Raw genomic sequence first — 15,456 nt, 5'->3', positions numbered from 1 at the left:
GTAGCGCTCTCGACCTGGAAAAGAATGACGAGCGCCATGTCTGATCCTCCGCTGGCGGACTAGCGCCGACGGCGGCGAGAGACGCACTCGGTCTCCGGCGGAAGACCACCGCCACCAGCGGTGCTCTTGCTGGTGCACCGCGGGGGGGCAGGAGAGGGCGGACGAGGCGGGAGGGGGGTCGCTCCCCCTCCGTCGGGGTCGGCCTTCGCCGCCGAGAGGCACCATGGCCGACAGCGCGGGGATTCAGCAGGGCTCGCCGGCCATCGGTGCCGCGGGCTCGGCTCCGGCCGCCCCGGGCCTCGGAGGGGCTGAGGGCTCTGGCGCCGCCGGAGGCTCCGCGCGCATCAGCGTCAAGAAGGCGCAGCTCCGCTCTTCGCCTCGACACAAGAAGCTAGAGAAGCTCGGCGTATATTCGTCCTGCAAGGTGGGCTCCGTGTTATCATTATTATTAGTATATTACTATCATCATCATCGTGCGAGGCGACTGGTCGATGCTTATTGTTGCCTTCGATACTATCTACCGTGCTGGCTGCAAATCCATGGAAGCCATAACTGTGCTGCACGTTTGCTTAACAACACGAAAAAAAACCCCCAACCACACAAAAAAAGATTTTTCATGGTTTAGACCAGAGTTCCCAACGCGGACATTCCTACTGCAGGCTTCCTTTTAGAAGTGGGGCGGGTGTAAAAGGGGGGAAATGGGTTAGGGGGCTTCATAACTGTAATGCATTCGAGCGTCTGCGCTTTTCCTTGCAAATAACATGGCGTTTTGGAGTCAGAGTATGATTATTGGGAGCTTTTTGCAGACACGGCCTTTGTTTTGACAGGGTGACAGCTGCTGGCGAGGCGAGGGGGGGGCGGAGTTTGTTGTTGTTTCCATTCCTGAGCATGCGCACTAGTACCTCCCACCTGACAGACAGGACACCGCGGCTGCGTCCAAACTCACAACTCAAAGGCGCCGTCCGGAAATGACGAATTTGCGGCCTTCGGAGGACCCAAACTGTGAATTCGGACACAGCCAACATGTTTCACGTCCGCGTTCTGTAAAGACTGCTACAATTACAGACCCCCCCCCCCCAAAAAAAGGCATCATACTAAGCTGTTGCCAATAGTGTTTATTCAAAGAAAATAATCGTAATCGGACAAGACAAAGTTGTTTGCACTTAAAAAAAAAATCATATTTCACATAGTGAGTGTCTTCCATGTGTTTTTGTGCGTTTGTTGTGTTTTGGTTGGCAGGCAGAGGGCGCGTGCAAGTGCAACGGCTGGAAGAGTCAAAACCCGCCGGCCACGCCACCGCGCAGCGAGCAGCAGCCCGTCGTCGGCGACCTGCGCCAACTTTGCCGCAGCTGCTCGCACGCTTTGGGTGTGTTGGCCTAACACGCCTTCGCCCAAATCCATCATTTGATTTTTGTTGTTGTTCTTGTTTCCTTTTAGGGGATCACGTGAGCCACCTGGAGCGCGTCCCCGAGGACGAGATCAATCGTTTGCTGGGCATGGTGCTGGATGTGGAGTACTTGTACACGTGTGTGCACAAGGAGGAGGACGCGGACACCAAGCAAGTGTACTTCTCCCTCTTCAAAGTAAGGACCATTGCAAGGGATTTCGGGGAAGACGTGAGACCGAAAAATACTGTTTTTCATGGAAAATGCAAACACTGTACCCCCCCCCCCCCGCCCACAGCTGCTGAGAAAATGCATCCTTCAGATGGGCAAGCCCACACTAGAAGCACAGGAGAGCCCGCCCTTCGAGAGACCCAGCATCGAACAGGTAGTCACATGACACGAGCCGGCCAATCGGCTGCCATCCCGCTTAAGTTACTTACGTACGTCGTGATCCTCCGTCAGGGCGTCAACAACTTTGTCCAGTACAAATTCAGCCACCTGCCGTCCAAAGAGCACCAGACCATTGTGGAGCTGGCCAAGATGTTCCTGAACCAGATCAACTACTGGCAGCTGGAGACGCCGTCGCAGAGGCGGCAGAGACTCCCCAACGATGACACGGCCGGATACAAGGCCGACTACACCAGGTCGCCATGCTCGCAAATGCAGCGTTAACTCTTTGGAAGAAGAAAGCGCAGTTCTGACTACGTACATGTTACACAGCAATACTTGGTGACATGCATACTGCACATGTAGCTGATTTACCTAGCACCCCGCCCCCCCGCACCTACTTACATTTATCGAGTCTACTTACTGACTTGCATCCACACTACATACACTTATATTTATCTATGCAGTACATAGACCTTCTTACATTTGTATCGGATGTATTATTATTACTGACATGCTACTCAAACGATTCTTCCATTTACTGACATATCCACAACACATACTTATGTTTTTGGTGACTTGCGTCTACTGACTGACTGACATATACCTACTTATATATACTTACACCTACTTCCATTTTCTTATTGACTTACGTCCGCTAGGTGACTTCACATACATACGTACAGGTATACCTATTTTCATTTACTTGAATATACACACCTACTAACTTACATTGACTTACTTCCATACATCTACTCGGCGGCTTACATTTATTTACTTCTAGTCAATAACTTGCATACAGTACGTATACAGGTACATACTTACATAAACCGCTTTATATACATCTACCCACTCAGTTACTTATATACAATATCGATTTTGTGATTTCACATATTTCTTTAGTGATTTACACCTACTCACCGATTTGAATTTACTTATTTAAATCCACCTACCGGTACTTACATATACATATTTTTTACTTACATCGACTTCCGTGACATCTACCCACTCAGTTACTTATATACAATATCAATTTCGTGATTAAACATATTTCTTTAGTGACTTACACCTACCGGTACTCACCAACTGGAATTTACTTATTTAAATCCACCTACTTACATATATTTTTTTAACTTACATCGACTTCCGTGACTTACATCTACCCGCATGTCTTAAATATTTACTTGCATACATCCACCTGCTTACATTTATTTAAATACACCTGTTTACACTTCAAGATGGAAATAGGTCCACTGACATACATACATCTACTTACTTATATACAAACAGTACATCGAATCGTGCCGACATAAGTTACATTTACTTCGTGACTTACGTGCACAAATCTATTTACATACACTGACATTCAGCTACGTACCATTTCCTTATAAAGACTGAGCTCCATCCTATGGGCAGACTGTAAGGTACTCGCCTGGTTCGTGCTACTCGTGATAGAGTGGTCGTCTCCCAACCCGGTGGTTCCGGGTTTGATCCCCGACACTCATCAAAGTGTTCTTGAGCAAGATACTGAACCCCCAGTTGCTCTTGACGCTGCGTCATAAGGAGATGAATGAGGAATCAGTGTCGATGCAAAAGCGCTATTTACCGTTTGACTCCACATAATTGTGGACGCCGGTCACGTCGTTTGTTTTGCGTCGGGTGGGCAGGTGGCTGTGCTACTGCAACGTGCCTCAGTTCTGCGACAGCCTGCCGCGCTACGAGACCACACGGATCTTCGGCCGCACGTTGCTGCGCTCCGTCTTCACCGTCATGCGTAAGCAGCTGCTGGAACAGGCCAGGCAGGAGAAAGACAAGCTGCCGCCCGAGAAGAGAACGCTCATACTCACGCACTTTCCCAAGTCAGTCCGGCAAAAGTCAAAGCGTTGTCCGCTTCTCAATGTTCATTCAGTAACGCCGGCCCCGCTGCCTTCTCAGGTTCTTGTCCATGCTGGAGGAGGAAGTCTACAGCCACAGCTCCCCCATTTGGAACCAAGACTTCTTGGTAGGGGGTTCCGGGGGTCAAATTCCCATCCATACAGGTAAGCCGCACATCCTTACAAATTGTATGTCCTGTGTGTAAGGTAGCAAGTAGCTGTACTTACAGTATGTAAGTCAACAGCTACACATATGGGCCGAAAACTTTTCCAGATGCCATTTTTTTTTTTTGCACCGATTCAAGTTGACCAGTCATCCAACTGTCTTTAGTTATCAGTGCGCCCCCCGTGGCCAGGCCCTTGTACTACACCATCAGCCCGGCATCATCCGCGGACCTCTCGAGCGGAGCCGTCAGTCCGGCCAGGAAAACATCAACAGTTCTCGAGCCAAATCCGGGTACGGTATTAAAATGAGTCCTTTGAATTCCTTGCCCGACGTGTTGCCACTTTGGATGTTTTTGTAGCAGCGGGCGAGAAGCGCAAGCCCTCGGAGCCCCTCCCACAAGAGGAGAACAAGAGGCCCAGGGTGGTGGGTGACATCCCCATGGAGCTCATCAGTGAGGTGATGGCCACCATCGCAGACCCCGCCACTGTCCCAGAGGTGAGCACAAGGGGGCGCTCTCACAACTAGGATCCTGAACTCCATCCATCGCAAAGCGAAGCGAACATTTCTTGTTGGTCACAGTCATTTTTTTTTTTTTTGTTCGGTATACGGTCATCAGACCAGCCTGCTGTCGGCCCACTCGGCGCGCGACGAGGCGGCCCGCCTGGAGGAGCGCCGAGGCGTGATCGAGTTCCACGTCATCGGCAACTCCTTGAACCAGAAGCCCAACAAGAGGATCCTTATGTGGCTGGTGGGCCTGCAGAACGTCTTCTCGCACCAGCTGCCTCGCATGCCCAAGGAGTACATCACGCGTCTCGTCTTTGACACGTGAGTTGGCGATGCCACGCCCTGCCATCGCACCGTTTACGGCTCATTTTGTTTCGCTTTGTTTGGACAGGAAGCACAAGACGCTGTCGCTCATTAAGGACGGCCGCGTCATCGGCGGAATCTGTTTCCGGATGTTTCCTTCTCAAGGCTTCACTGAAATCGTTTTCTGCGCCGTCACCTCCAACGAGCAGGTCAAGGTGGGATGACTTGCTCGCGTCGACTTGCGGTACTCTCGACATCTACACATCGCATACTACGATGCGGTCTTTCGCAGGGGTACGGCACCCACCTGATGAACCACCTGAAGGAGTATCACATCAAGCACCACGTCCTCAACTTCCTCACCTACGCCGACGAATACGCCATCGGCTACTTCAAGAAGCAGGTAATCTAAATCTAATCTAATCTAATCTATCTCTCTAATCTAAACGCGGCCGGCTAACGGGGGTCGTCACCTCGCGCAGGGTTTCTCCAAGGATATCAAGGTGCCCAAGGCAAAGTACGTGGGCTACATCAAGGACTACGAGGGAGCCACGCTCATGGGCTGCGAGCTCAACCCCAGCATTCCTTACACCGAGTTCTCCGTCATCATCAAGAAACAAAAAGAGGTGTGTGTGTGCGCGCGCGTGTGTGTGAGAGCGTGCGGTTTTAGCTAAGGTTTCAAAGTATGGGTTTCAAACTAGGGTGAGGTTTTCTGTTAAACCTGACAAACTAGGGTTAGCATTTCAAAAACCAGGGTTAGTGTTTAGAACTAAGGTTAGCGTCTCGACTTCCCTGGAATTGGTTTTGTCGGATTTTAAAGTAGGTTTACGGTCTCAAAGGCTGGTTTTAAACCGGGGTGACGGTTTCAAAGCAACGTGTGCAGATGTGAGAGGGAAATCAAAAGTGTGTGTCGCTCGCCTCCGCCGGTCCAGATCATCAAGAAGCTGATCGAGAGGAAGCAGGGCCAAATCCGCAAAGTCTACCCGGGCCTTTCGTGCTTCAAGGACGGCGTGAGGCAGATTCCCATCGAGAGCATCCCCGGCATCCGTGCGTGCGCCCGCCTCCATCTTTTTGCCCGCCGCCCGCCAACTCTCTTTTGACCTCTCTTATGCGCGTGCGCCCGCAGGTGAAACCGGCTGGAAGCCGCTGGCCAAAGGGTGAGTGACACGACTGCCCCGTGTACGCTTTGTGACGTCGGATTAATGTTTGCCGCCCTCCCACCTCCCCGCCGCAGGAAGGACGTAAAGGACCCCGAACAGCTGTACGGCGCGCTCAAGAACATCCTGCAGCACGTCAAGGTGACTCGCGCACGATTTACATCACACGCGAAACATGGCTGACTCTCACTCTTTTGTCTCTGCCGTTAAAGAGTCACCAGAACGCTTGGCCCTTCATGGAACCCGTGAAGAAAACGGAGGCGCCGGGCTACTACCAAGTCATCCGCTTCCCCATGGGTGAGTCAAATTGACACTTGCAACATTGGATCACAATGGATGTAAGGCATTAACTCATTCACTCCCAAAGACGTTTGTAAACGTCTTTTCAGACTTGGCTGGTACTGAATGTTTAAAAAAAAAAAAAAAAAAAGCAACACGAACTCTCGGGAGCTAGCTTGTTTACCTGCCAGCTCATTACAAGCACCAGTAGCTAAAGCCAAACTGTGGCAGGATTTTGATTTTCTGGATCTTTGGTCTAGAAAGGCATTTTTACCTCTTTCATGCAGACATAATGATAACCTGTAACTTGATAAGCTGTCCACCGCTGTCCCCGAAAGGGTTAAAGGGCAACATGTACAAAAAACTGTGCGCGCTAAGGTGTTTTTTTGTTTTGTTTTCTTTTTTTAAACTTGACGTAAACCTGATCCGACGCGCATATGGTGCCAAGACCTTAAGACAATGAGCGAGCGTCTAAAGAGTCGCTACTACACCACGCGCAAGCTCTTCATGGCCGACATGCAGCGCGTCTTCACCAACTGCCGCGAGTACAACCCGCCCGAGAGCGAGTACTACAAGTGCGCCAACCTACTCGAGAAGTTCTTCTACACCAAGATCAAGGAGGCCGGCCTCATCGACAAGTAGCTTCCGTCTTCCGTCACCGTCCGGTTAAAAACGCAGCGGCAGCCGAGCCCCACCCCCTAACCCCTTTTGCTCTACATGTATGAAAATTGTACCGTATTTTCCACACTAAAAGGCGCAATTTTTTTTCATATATTGGACGCACTGGAATTGTAAGGCACAATCTACAATGCATCCACTAGATGTAGCTACGCGTTTATGACCGCCTCTGAAAAATGTAAATTAACGTTTACTTCAATGAAACTACGGAAATTGAAAATAATGCATCAAAACAGAAAATCAAGCGAGGAACTCACAAAATAAATTCTGTAGCCCCCCCCCCCCTCCCTTGGCATTTCCTAAAGTGTAGCTCCAACAGAACGAGCAGCTGTCAGTAACATGTCAGAGACTGGACTGTCTCAGAAGTGTTTGTTATTTATTCCTTTGTTGTGTATTCACAAACGAGGAAATCACAAAAAAAATCTGTAGGGGGGGCTACAGAATTTATTTTGTGATTTCTTCACTTGATTGTCTCTTTTGATGCATTATTGTCAATTTTCGTAGTTTCATTGAAGGAATCGTTAATTTACGTTTTTCCGGGGCGGTCGTGAACGCCTCTCGAGTCGAACGAAAGAAGAGAAGGCACGGATACGGACAAAGACGTAACCGTATTTGTTGAGACTGAAAACCATTAATAAAGTGTGCGTTTTTAAAAAAACAACACCACAGCTCTCATTTTTTCCGAGCTGCAACAAAAACGTATTCAATAAAGCGACACAGTTCGCTGAACCAACAGCAAGTTATAACATTGGAAGCATGTCTCCGGCAGGGAGCCATCTTGGGGTCGACGTATTACCGCAATGACCATACACAAGGCGCACCGGCTTTTAAGGTGCGCTGTGAGCGTTTAAGAAAATAGAAGACTTTTCGGTGCGCCTTATAGTGCGGAAAATACGGTACATAGAGTGGATTTTCTTTCATGTAGGGCAGCCGCGTGACTATCAAAAATTGCACTTTTTATTCTCTTAGCCCAAGCATTTTCCTTTCCAGACTTTTGACTGCTGTTTAACTAATTCAACTAAGTCTTAATTTATTTTCTCTCATGGTAAATATATATTTGTGCTGCGGATAGAGATTGATAACTTTATACTTTGTGCAATACTGTGTAGCTTTTCTGTTTTGTATAAAGGTTAAAAAAATGGAAGAGGTGATCTTTGGACAGTTGGTTTTAACGACACAGTATTAGCCGCTTTTATAGATGGAATAAAATGGAAAGGCGTGTTCTAAAGAGTGTGTTGTGTTCATTGAGCATCTTTTGTAAGGTCTGCGTACAATCCGGGGGAAAATAAAACAAATCGAAACCTGTTTTAAATATGACAAAAGGTGCTTAATTCATGTTTCTAACTGTGCCAATGTCGGGTTACTCATTGCAGCACTTAAAATGCTGAATTTAAATAGTAACATGACAACTCATTTTGTGAAACGAGACGTTTATTTTAAATGTCGAAATGAAATGCTTGTTTTTTTTTTTAAAAAAAGCATTACTCGAGGAATTGATGAAATAATGGATTGGATAATTAATTCCAAAAATACATTTTATTGCAAAATGAGACTCTAAGAGCAACCAAAAAAAAAAACCATTTACTTGTTTCACACAGGGTCAAGCCGACTTGACGACCACTTTGCTAAGAGCAAAAAAAACCCCCCAACAACAACAAAATATATATATATTTTCTTGTTTGACGCAAATGCTACTACTCACTCAATTTGTGAACAAAGCATGCATTGCAAAACAAGACACATTTTAAATTATAAAATATATTTTGTGCCCCATTTATTGAATAACGGGCTTCGTACGATTGTTGCCTATTTAGAGATGTATTAAAAAAAATCAATGACTTAAGTTGTCATTTCTGCAGATAGTTTTGTGTATTTTTTGGTCAATGGTCTTTGCAGCAAATGAAAGGAAGGCAAACGTGAAAATGGAGTCAAAATGTACTTTTTTTTGCCTTATTTTTGCCAATAACAGTGCCTATTTTGAGAAGTGTTAAATGTGAAAGAAAAAGGGGGAACATCAGCTTCCTGTTTTGTAAGAATTTTACACGTTACTTGACTATCAATCTGGCTTTTGAAACACATTCAGTTCGAAACACTTTTTGGGTGGTAAAAGCATCAACGACATCCAACAAACGACTCGTTATATTTGCCTAGTTTGTCGCGTGTGCTGGTGGACGCTCGAGAAGCCCTGCCTGTCAACTTGGTCTTGAAAATGGGCGAGCCCGGCGGGAGGAATCGCAAGTCGGTGAATTTGTCCCCGCGCCGGAGTTTCCTGTCGGGTGAGACGAAGGCATCGGTCAAACGAGATGTGCCATTTTGATACCGTGTCGTTTGATCCACTAATACATATTCCACTGACTCTCATATTTGGGAAATCAAATTGTTGGGAGTATTTGAATTCTTGGCAGTTATCAAACCAAATGTAATCATTGTTTCTAGGGTAAAAAAACACAATTCTAAAGTGCCATTTTTCACACTTTTCTTGCTAAAAATATATTGACTGTTTCTTTGGCCCAATGAAATGCCTTATTCGTATTTTAAATGACACGAAAATGTAAATTCTGAATGATGTGCCTCAAAACAAAAACGGCCTGTTACATACGCGCTCAAGGAGGGCTCCTTGTAGTCCACCACTAGGGTGCGTCGTCGCATCCGTGGGGTCGCCGGCGTGGACGAGCACAGTGTTTGGGAGGCGTGGCGGCGGGCTATGGGCGACAGATTGGTCATGTCACTCAGGGTCAAGCCGACGCTTCCCGGCACCCGCCCGGAGCCACCGAGCCCACCTGGAGAGATTTGACACAAGTGTGAAGAGGGAAAGACCACGGAGACACGCGTGCGGTGATTCCCCAGGAGAAAAAGAGGCGAGCGCTAATGCTAAGCTAACACCCAGGAGACAAACGGACAGGATTCGGGAATCACGACATACATTTCTTGCGCTGGCGTTGCTGTTGGAGCGCGTGGCTGGCAAGTGCGGAAGGAGGAGGCGGCGGCGGAGGCTGACTTTCACAGAGGGAGTGCCCGAATCGGGAGAAGACATCATCAATGGTCATGTCAACTTCCGCCAGGGTGCCGACTGAGGGGAAAGCGGTGCCCACCATGTCCTGGCTCACCCCTTCTGTTCAGACAAATTATAAACATGCCAAATTTCAGTTACAGTCTAAGGACGTTTCGGCCTGGCCGCCGAGCGAATTATGACTTACGCAGGGATGACAATTGCTAGTGATGAAAAAGCGGAAAGGGGCGTGGCCTGGACAGGGACCAATCACAACAAGTAAGACATCACACACGTCCAATCGCGGGGCTGTTTACAATCGAAAGATGGAAAGACCGATTGGGAGAGCTCGTGAAAACTCGACGATAAGGTACCTGACCCCCCCCTCCTAAAATTTTCTCAGCGGATTTAGACGATTCACAAAAATGATCAATTTAAGAAATGAAACGGCGGATTTCCGCATATCCGTGGAAAATTGCCATCCCTGCTTATGTAAGACTGAGGGCTGGGGAAAGAAAGAGTTGACCACAAAAATATGCCAACACAAAGTTTTTTTGCACCCAAGCACCATCGACTGACCTTGTTGACACGCGGAGTGAGGACTGTTTGAGAAACTTGTTTGGTGGACCCCGTCGACTTCCTGATTGGGTTGCGCATCCTCCTGCCGCCACTCCTGGTCTGTCACTGTGAGGGTGGATGTACGCGTGCATGTTAACAAGGAAAACAAACATCGACCATGTCTGAATGTCGATGCTGACCAGATTTTGGCCGGCCGGCGTTTGTGTTGGCGGCTCGTCCCCTGCGGGTGGCGATGACCTTGGTGGTCTCGGGGGACGCACACTCTCTTCGGGGCTTCTTCTTCGGCACATACAGGCTGTCTTCCGACTCGGAGGATGGCGATGACGGCGAGCTCGGGTCCGGAGCCGGAGAGTCTGGGGTGGGGTCTCCGGCGGGTTCCGTAACGGGGTCTTCGGGGTGGTTGGGCTTGGCCCTGAAGGGCGTGAGGTGGACGGCCTCCTCGCAGTCAAAGTCAAAGGTGTCGTTGAAGCCCAGTGAGGTGTTGAGTTGCTGGAGGGGTGGCGCGCGGCGCTCCCGGCTTTTGGATCGCGCCCTGCGCTTGGGGTTCTCCCAGGGTTTTTTTAGGGGCGCTCGCTCAGGCTTGCGTCCTCGTTCGGGGGGCTTGGCCGTGGACGCATCCGCTTTGGGACGCAACTGATAGCGGCCATCTTTGCGAGTATTGACGGGTGGCTCGGAGTCCGGCACGCAGATGGGATCGTCCACCCGTCCCTTCAAAACCTCATGGGGGTCTTCGTGCTGTTTGGGGCGTTCTGCCCCGAGCGCCCCCAAGTTCACCTCGCCGATGAAGCGCACGCGATCGGACCGCCTCCTGTCGCCGCGTCTTTTCCTCACCATCACCGTAGGAGGCAGAGCCATTCGGATATAGTCAGGCTGGACGTCCATTTTAGGAGACTCTGCCAACGCAAAGTGGAAGGTTGTCATTGTACTGACATAAAGAGGAGGCACACGAAAAGAAATACATAATAATAATCTGAAAAAAATAAGAGGGTGGGGGAGTGAGGCTCACTCCGCTTCCATTCACATCGCTCGCATATATTTTGCAAACAATGATGACAAGCTTCACCATTTCATCCTTAACAGCATACATTGACAACCATATTATTTACACATAAATCTAGTGACTTATATTTGAATCTTCATATCCTATTGTCCGTACCTGCACAAATCGGGGAGACCTCACACGGTTTACCCTCGCTGATCTTTTCTCTCCTACACAATTCCCAAGCAAGTTAGAAAACTGATGTTATTTATTCACATGAATATGTAAGATGACATACTACCTTGGTGACTCCACATTCGCTTCCACGGGCAGCTCGGATGCTTCAGCCTGAATCAAAAGACCACATCGATGTACGCTCATATGAAAACATCCCTGATGATGTCATAATAATGAGCTTGTTACCAGAGGGGAGGAAGTGGTGAGGGACTGCTGCTCCCGGACCTTCCTCCTGAGCAGCGTAATGTGGAAGACGAGGGACTGCCTCAACTGCAGGATGATAGCATTGGCCTGCCGCACCTTCTCCTTCTCTGCCTGCAGCGCTAACGCCAGCTCCGTGTTGTTCTGCTTCAAGGCCACGAGCAGGCTGCCCGGCATGATGCTGCCTGATGCCCGCGACAAGAACAGCAGACATTAACCATGACTGTACTACATATGAGCAAAATACGTTTTGCAAATACGGGGGAATAACTGACAAAAATATTCATGCAATCCTAAACAGAAGGAAAGCTCATTAAAGAGCAACTCTAGATAATTACATAAATAAATAAAAAATATCTAAATAGTTAAAAAAAGACATTTAAAATTGCTAGAAAAAGACAAAATGTGAAAAAAAGTTAAAACAAAGCAAATAAAATGTCAAAAAACAATCCAGGCAATAAAATAAATATATAAATAACAAAAACCATGAATAATGGAGAATGTGCGGAGCGAGTGTTACTTTGGTGGGCGAGTCTGGCTCTTGTCCCCCTGCTGTGTGCCGCCGCCCGGTTGAGCTGCTTGTTGCGCATCACCTTCATTTTTTCCTTAATCTCCTCCAGGGGTGGCTTTTTCTGGACCCGTTTCCCCACCATGGCTCTGTAGGAGCAACAAAAGGTCACCGGAATATCTTCCAAATGCCTCCAAACAAGTTCACCCCTCAAAATGGCCGAAAGGACAACAACAAGCTAACACTACTAACTGGCAGCCTCACGACTTCGCGTTAGCTTCACGACAAAAGGAAATTCAAAAAAAGTCAATTCAGGTCGTAAACCTACCACGAATTATTTGGATCCAAGTAATCCAGTGCTTGAATGAACAAAGGAGTGTGTGTTTTATTCGGTCAACAGGAAAGAAGTTGCATTTTTGTCGCGTAACCGAACCATTGCTCGAAGGTATCTGTTCGTCTCCTCTTCCGGAGGGATCGTTCGAAATGCGTGCCGCGAGTGCTGATTGGCCGCAATGCTCAGTGACGTCACTTGAGCGGTGAACGACAGAAGAGTTCCCATTGCAGGACGGCGACTCCTAAATATCTAAAAAAAAAAACCTGGTTTGAATTTGGATTTCAATATTTTTATAGCATGCTTTTATTCCCTTTATTCTTGTATTCGTGTATTAATTGTAAACCTTTTTACATGAATTCAAATGATGTATATACAAACATTTACAACAAAGAATCCAAAGAAAAAGCACATCAAATATCAAGTAAACTATATTCTGAAACAAAGTAGATACCTTTGCTTGAAGAAATATATAATTAAAAAACTCACAAAGACAAAAAAATATTAAACTAAAATCGAACTAGAAACAAACTAAAATTTCTGTCGTAAAATATGACAATAAAAATAAATGTCAATACTCACAAAATGGAGCTTGAAAAGGTTGGAAATTACAAACACCACAAGAGAAGTGAAGAAGTGAAAAAAAATCTATTCAGTAGTGAGGAAGCACAAGTGGTGGATGCATGACCGCCCTGGTGAGGGGAGGAACACGAAAGAGGGTCGGGCTGGCGTTGGTGCCAAAATGGAGAGAGAAGGGCGGTAGCAACGACATGGCGGCTGCCAGCTGACCATCCAGGAGAGACGAGGCCAGTGTCAACGGTGGTTTGAACTGATCGTGGTTCTTCTGGAAAAGGGCGGCAAGCGGATTGGAGAAGTCATTCAATCCGGGCCCGAAACGGGCAGCGGAGGAACATTTCAAACAGGAAGTAAAAAATAAAGTAAATCTGCAAAGAGTGTTTTTCAAATTCGTAGTGACAAAATAAGCATGAACTCCAACTCACTGGTTGTGAGGTGTGCAGCCGTTGTCCCGCCACATACGGCTTGAACTTGGGCTTGGTCACTTTCCCCGCCGCTCGGTCCTTGTGCCTCCGGCTGCTGATGTGCTGCAAGTTCAACAACGGTGAAACCTTACTTTGAAACCCTACTCCTAGTTTGAAACTTTGCAAAGCGCACCTGTTTAAGTTGCGTGTCCGAATTGACGTGCACGTTGCAGATGTGACAGCGAAAGGTTTTGTCCCGGAGGCCGCCGGCCGGCTCGGGCGGGGGCTTCTTGCCCTTGCTGCCGCCGACTCTAGGGAAGGACTCGATGGCGCCGTTGCCGCTCTTGGCCTCCAGCATGGTCTTGTGCTTGGCGCCTCAACACGGACATACAGTCAACAGCTGAACTTTATTTGGTCGCTTGTCAGAAGCCCTTTGAATTGCCCTTTCGCCTCACCGCTGTTGTGAGCTTGCAGCTGGGACGCCGAGTTGACGGCCATTTTGCAGAGTGAGCAGTAGAGCGGCCGCTTGGCTTTGTTCCCATCTTGCGATTCTCGTTCAGACATGGCCGCCGCCGCAGCCTCACACGACTGAAGTAGGACGTCTAAATATTCAAGGGACACCTAAACAGGAAGTAACTGCAGACATGGTGAGGGGACATTTGTACACCGCGGAAGATTACAACAAAGCATCAAAAATGCATTTTATTTTGGTCTTGTGGGTTTATTGATTATTATTCACTAATAATAAAATAAATAAATGTACTTTTTTTTTTTACATTTCATGTAAAAACAATAAAAAAAACTGTAATAAGCATGCCAGGCCACTAGTTGGCAATGTTTTTATCTTGAATGCAAAAGAATCATACTGAATTCAAAATAATACAAGACTTAATAATTTAAGAAAACAACAGTTATATAGTTGCAAGAAGTTAAATCGTAGTAGTTTATCTTTAAATTTTATTTGGAACCTGTAATAAGCATGGCAAACCACAAGTTGGCGATGTTCCATTTTGAATGACAAAACCATCATCGTAGTCACAATATTACAGGACTAAAGTGGTAACTTTCATGAATAAACTGAATTCAGTCATGTTATAGAGGGGAAGAAAATTATACTGCTATATAATGTTGCAATCTAAAAATTGAATCAAGTCGCAATACTAACTTCATACTGCGTTTAAGTCATTTTTCATGAAAAGTAACAAAATTGTAATACAATGGCAAAAAAATTTGAGTGTAATCATTTTCGGAGAAAAAAAAACAAACAAACAACATAATCTTATTAAGAAAAAAAATTATTGTATGACCAAAACTCACAATACAATTTTCTCCGGCAGTTTTTAAAGACTCACCAAAATTCAGGCTGGTCGGCACTTGTCCCCTCGCTGCTTGCACTGGCGCTGCTTCCTCATTTGCATCCTCCTTCTCTTCACCCCAATGGCCAAAGCGCTTTTTGAAACGTAATCGTGGTCAGGCATGCTCAAATCACCCGAAAAGTGGATCAAGTGTCGCTCCTTGGACAACACTTAACACTTCAGGGCATGGACCCAAACATTTGAACATTACAGTTACAGAATGAATGCAAAAATAATGAAAAAAAACCCCAACTTAGCCTGAACTAGAAAAAAGAAAGAAAAAGTTGGATTGTGCTTTTTCGATTTTAAATAAATTTATATATATAATTCTGTGAAAAATAACATCAAGGCTAAATTAAATACATAAATAAAAATTGTATCAATTTAGCAACAAATTAAAATATAAAATTAGTTTTGACTGAAAAAACCTAAAACAACATTGAAAAATAGAATGAAAATAAATTCAAAGGAAATGGGGAAAAAGTAGTCACAAAATAAATATTTGAATCTTTTTAATTTAAATTTTGAAACACAATATATTTTGGCAGGATAAATATGTAATTT

The 15,456-nt window shown here is 46.5% G+C and overlaps 2 protein-coding genes across 5 annotated transcripts; one reads left to right on the top strand and one right to left on the bottom strand.

Annotated features, from left to right (window-relative positions):
• Window positions 1-9: 9 nt before the first annotated feature.
• Window positions 10-7,961, top strand: kat2b (K(lysine) acetyltransferase 2B). 2 transcript variants are annotated; one of them, XM_052070598.1, is made up of 18 exons: window positions 10-424; window positions 1,240-1,366; window positions 1,438-1,583; window positions 1,684-1,770; window positions 1,848-2,029; window positions 3,440-3,631; window positions 3,708-3,811; window positions 3,978-4,103; window positions 4,174-4,307; window positions 4,429-4,637; window positions 4,708-4,834; window positions 4,912-5,022; window positions 5,102-5,245; window positions 5,552-5,666; window positions 5,746-5,776; window positions 5,854-5,917; window positions 5,989-6,073; window positions 6,504-7,961. In XM_052070598.1, exons 1-18 carry the CDS (start codon window positions 224-226, stop codon window positions 6,695-6,697), a joined length of 2,379 nt encoding a protein of 792 aa, XP_051926558.1. In that variant the 5' UTR covers window positions 10-223; the 3' UTR covers window positions 6,698-7,961. The 2 variants fall into 2 exon arrangements, with proteins under 2 accessions (XP_051926558.1, XP_051926557.1); XM_052070597.1 differs by having other exon boundaries at window positions 4,171-4,307.
• A 289-nt stretch (window positions 7,962-8,250) lies between these two features.
• sgo1 (shugoshin 1) lies at window positions 8,251-15,206 on the bottom strand. Of its 3 annotated transcripts, none has more exons than XM_052070617.1 (13): window positions 14,890-15,206; window positions 13,993-14,173; window positions 13,731-13,912; window positions 13,559-13,660; window positions 12,555-13,401; window positions 11,704-12,375; window positions 11,582-11,628; window positions 11,458-11,510; window positions 10,481-11,194; window positions 10,302-10,406; window positions 9,657-9,845; window positions 9,333-9,513; window positions 8,251-9,002 (listed from the first exon to the last, which is right to left on the bottom strand). In XM_052070617.1, the coding sequence occupies exons 6-13, from the start codon at window positions 11,893-11,895 to the stop codon at window positions 8,846-8,848; spliced, it is 1,638 nt and encodes a 545-aa protein (XP_051926577.1). In that variant the 5' UTR covers window positions 11,896-12,375; window positions 12,555-13,401; window positions 13,559-13,660; window positions 13,731-13,912; window positions 13,993-14,173; window positions 14,890-15,206; the 3' UTR covers window positions 8,251-8,845. The 3 variants fall into 3 exon arrangements, with proteins under 3 accessions (XP_051926577.1, XP_051926579.1, XP_051926578.1); XM_052070619.1 differs by lacking the exon at window positions 14,890-15,206 and having other exon boundaries at window positions 11,704-11,903; window positions 12,239-12,375; window positions 13,993-14,285; XM_052070618.1 differs by lacking the exon at window positions 14,890-15,206 and having other exon boundaries at window positions 13,731-13,898; window positions 13,993-14,284.
• Between the last annotated feature and the right edge of the window lie 250 nt (window positions 15,207-15,456).

This window comes from Hippocampus zosterae, chromosome 7 (assembly GCF_025434085.1).
Source record: "Hippocampus zosterae strain Florida chromosome 7, ASM2543408v3, whole genome shotgun sequence".
In the NCBI taxonomy this organism is placed as follows: Eukaryota; Metazoa; Chordata; class Actinopteri; order Syngnathiformes; family Syngnathidae; genus Hippocampus; species Hippocampus zosterae.
The sequence above is the reverse complement of the archived record's forward strand: the minus strand, read 5'-3'. Positions and strand labels throughout refer to the sequence as shown.

Coding starts and splice junctions, on each gene's coding strand:
- sgo1 (XM_052070619.1), bottom strand. CDS start 12,371: ATGGTGGGGAAACGGGTCCAGAAAAAGCCACCCCTGGAGGAGATTAAG. Junction 11,904..12,238: donor AGCCAGACTCGCCCACCAAA/GTAACACTCGCT, acceptor CGCGGGCATCAG/GCAGCATCATGCCGGGCAGC. Junction 11,195..11,457: donor GGTCTCCCCGATTTGTGCAG/GTACGGACAATA, acceptor TTGCGTTGGCAG/AGTCTCCTAAAATGGACGTC.
- kat2b (XM_052070597.1), top strand. CDS start 224: ATGGCCGACAGCGCGGGGATTCAGCAGGGCTCGCCGGCCATCGGTGCC. Junction 1,771..1,847: donor AGAGACCCAGCATCGAACAG/GTAGTCACATGA, acceptor ATCCTCCGTCAG/GGCGTCAACAACTTTGTCCA. Junction 5,918..5,988: donor ACATCCTGCAGCACGTCAAG/GTGACTCGCGCA, acceptor CTGCCGTTAAAG/AGTCACCAGAACGCTTGGCC.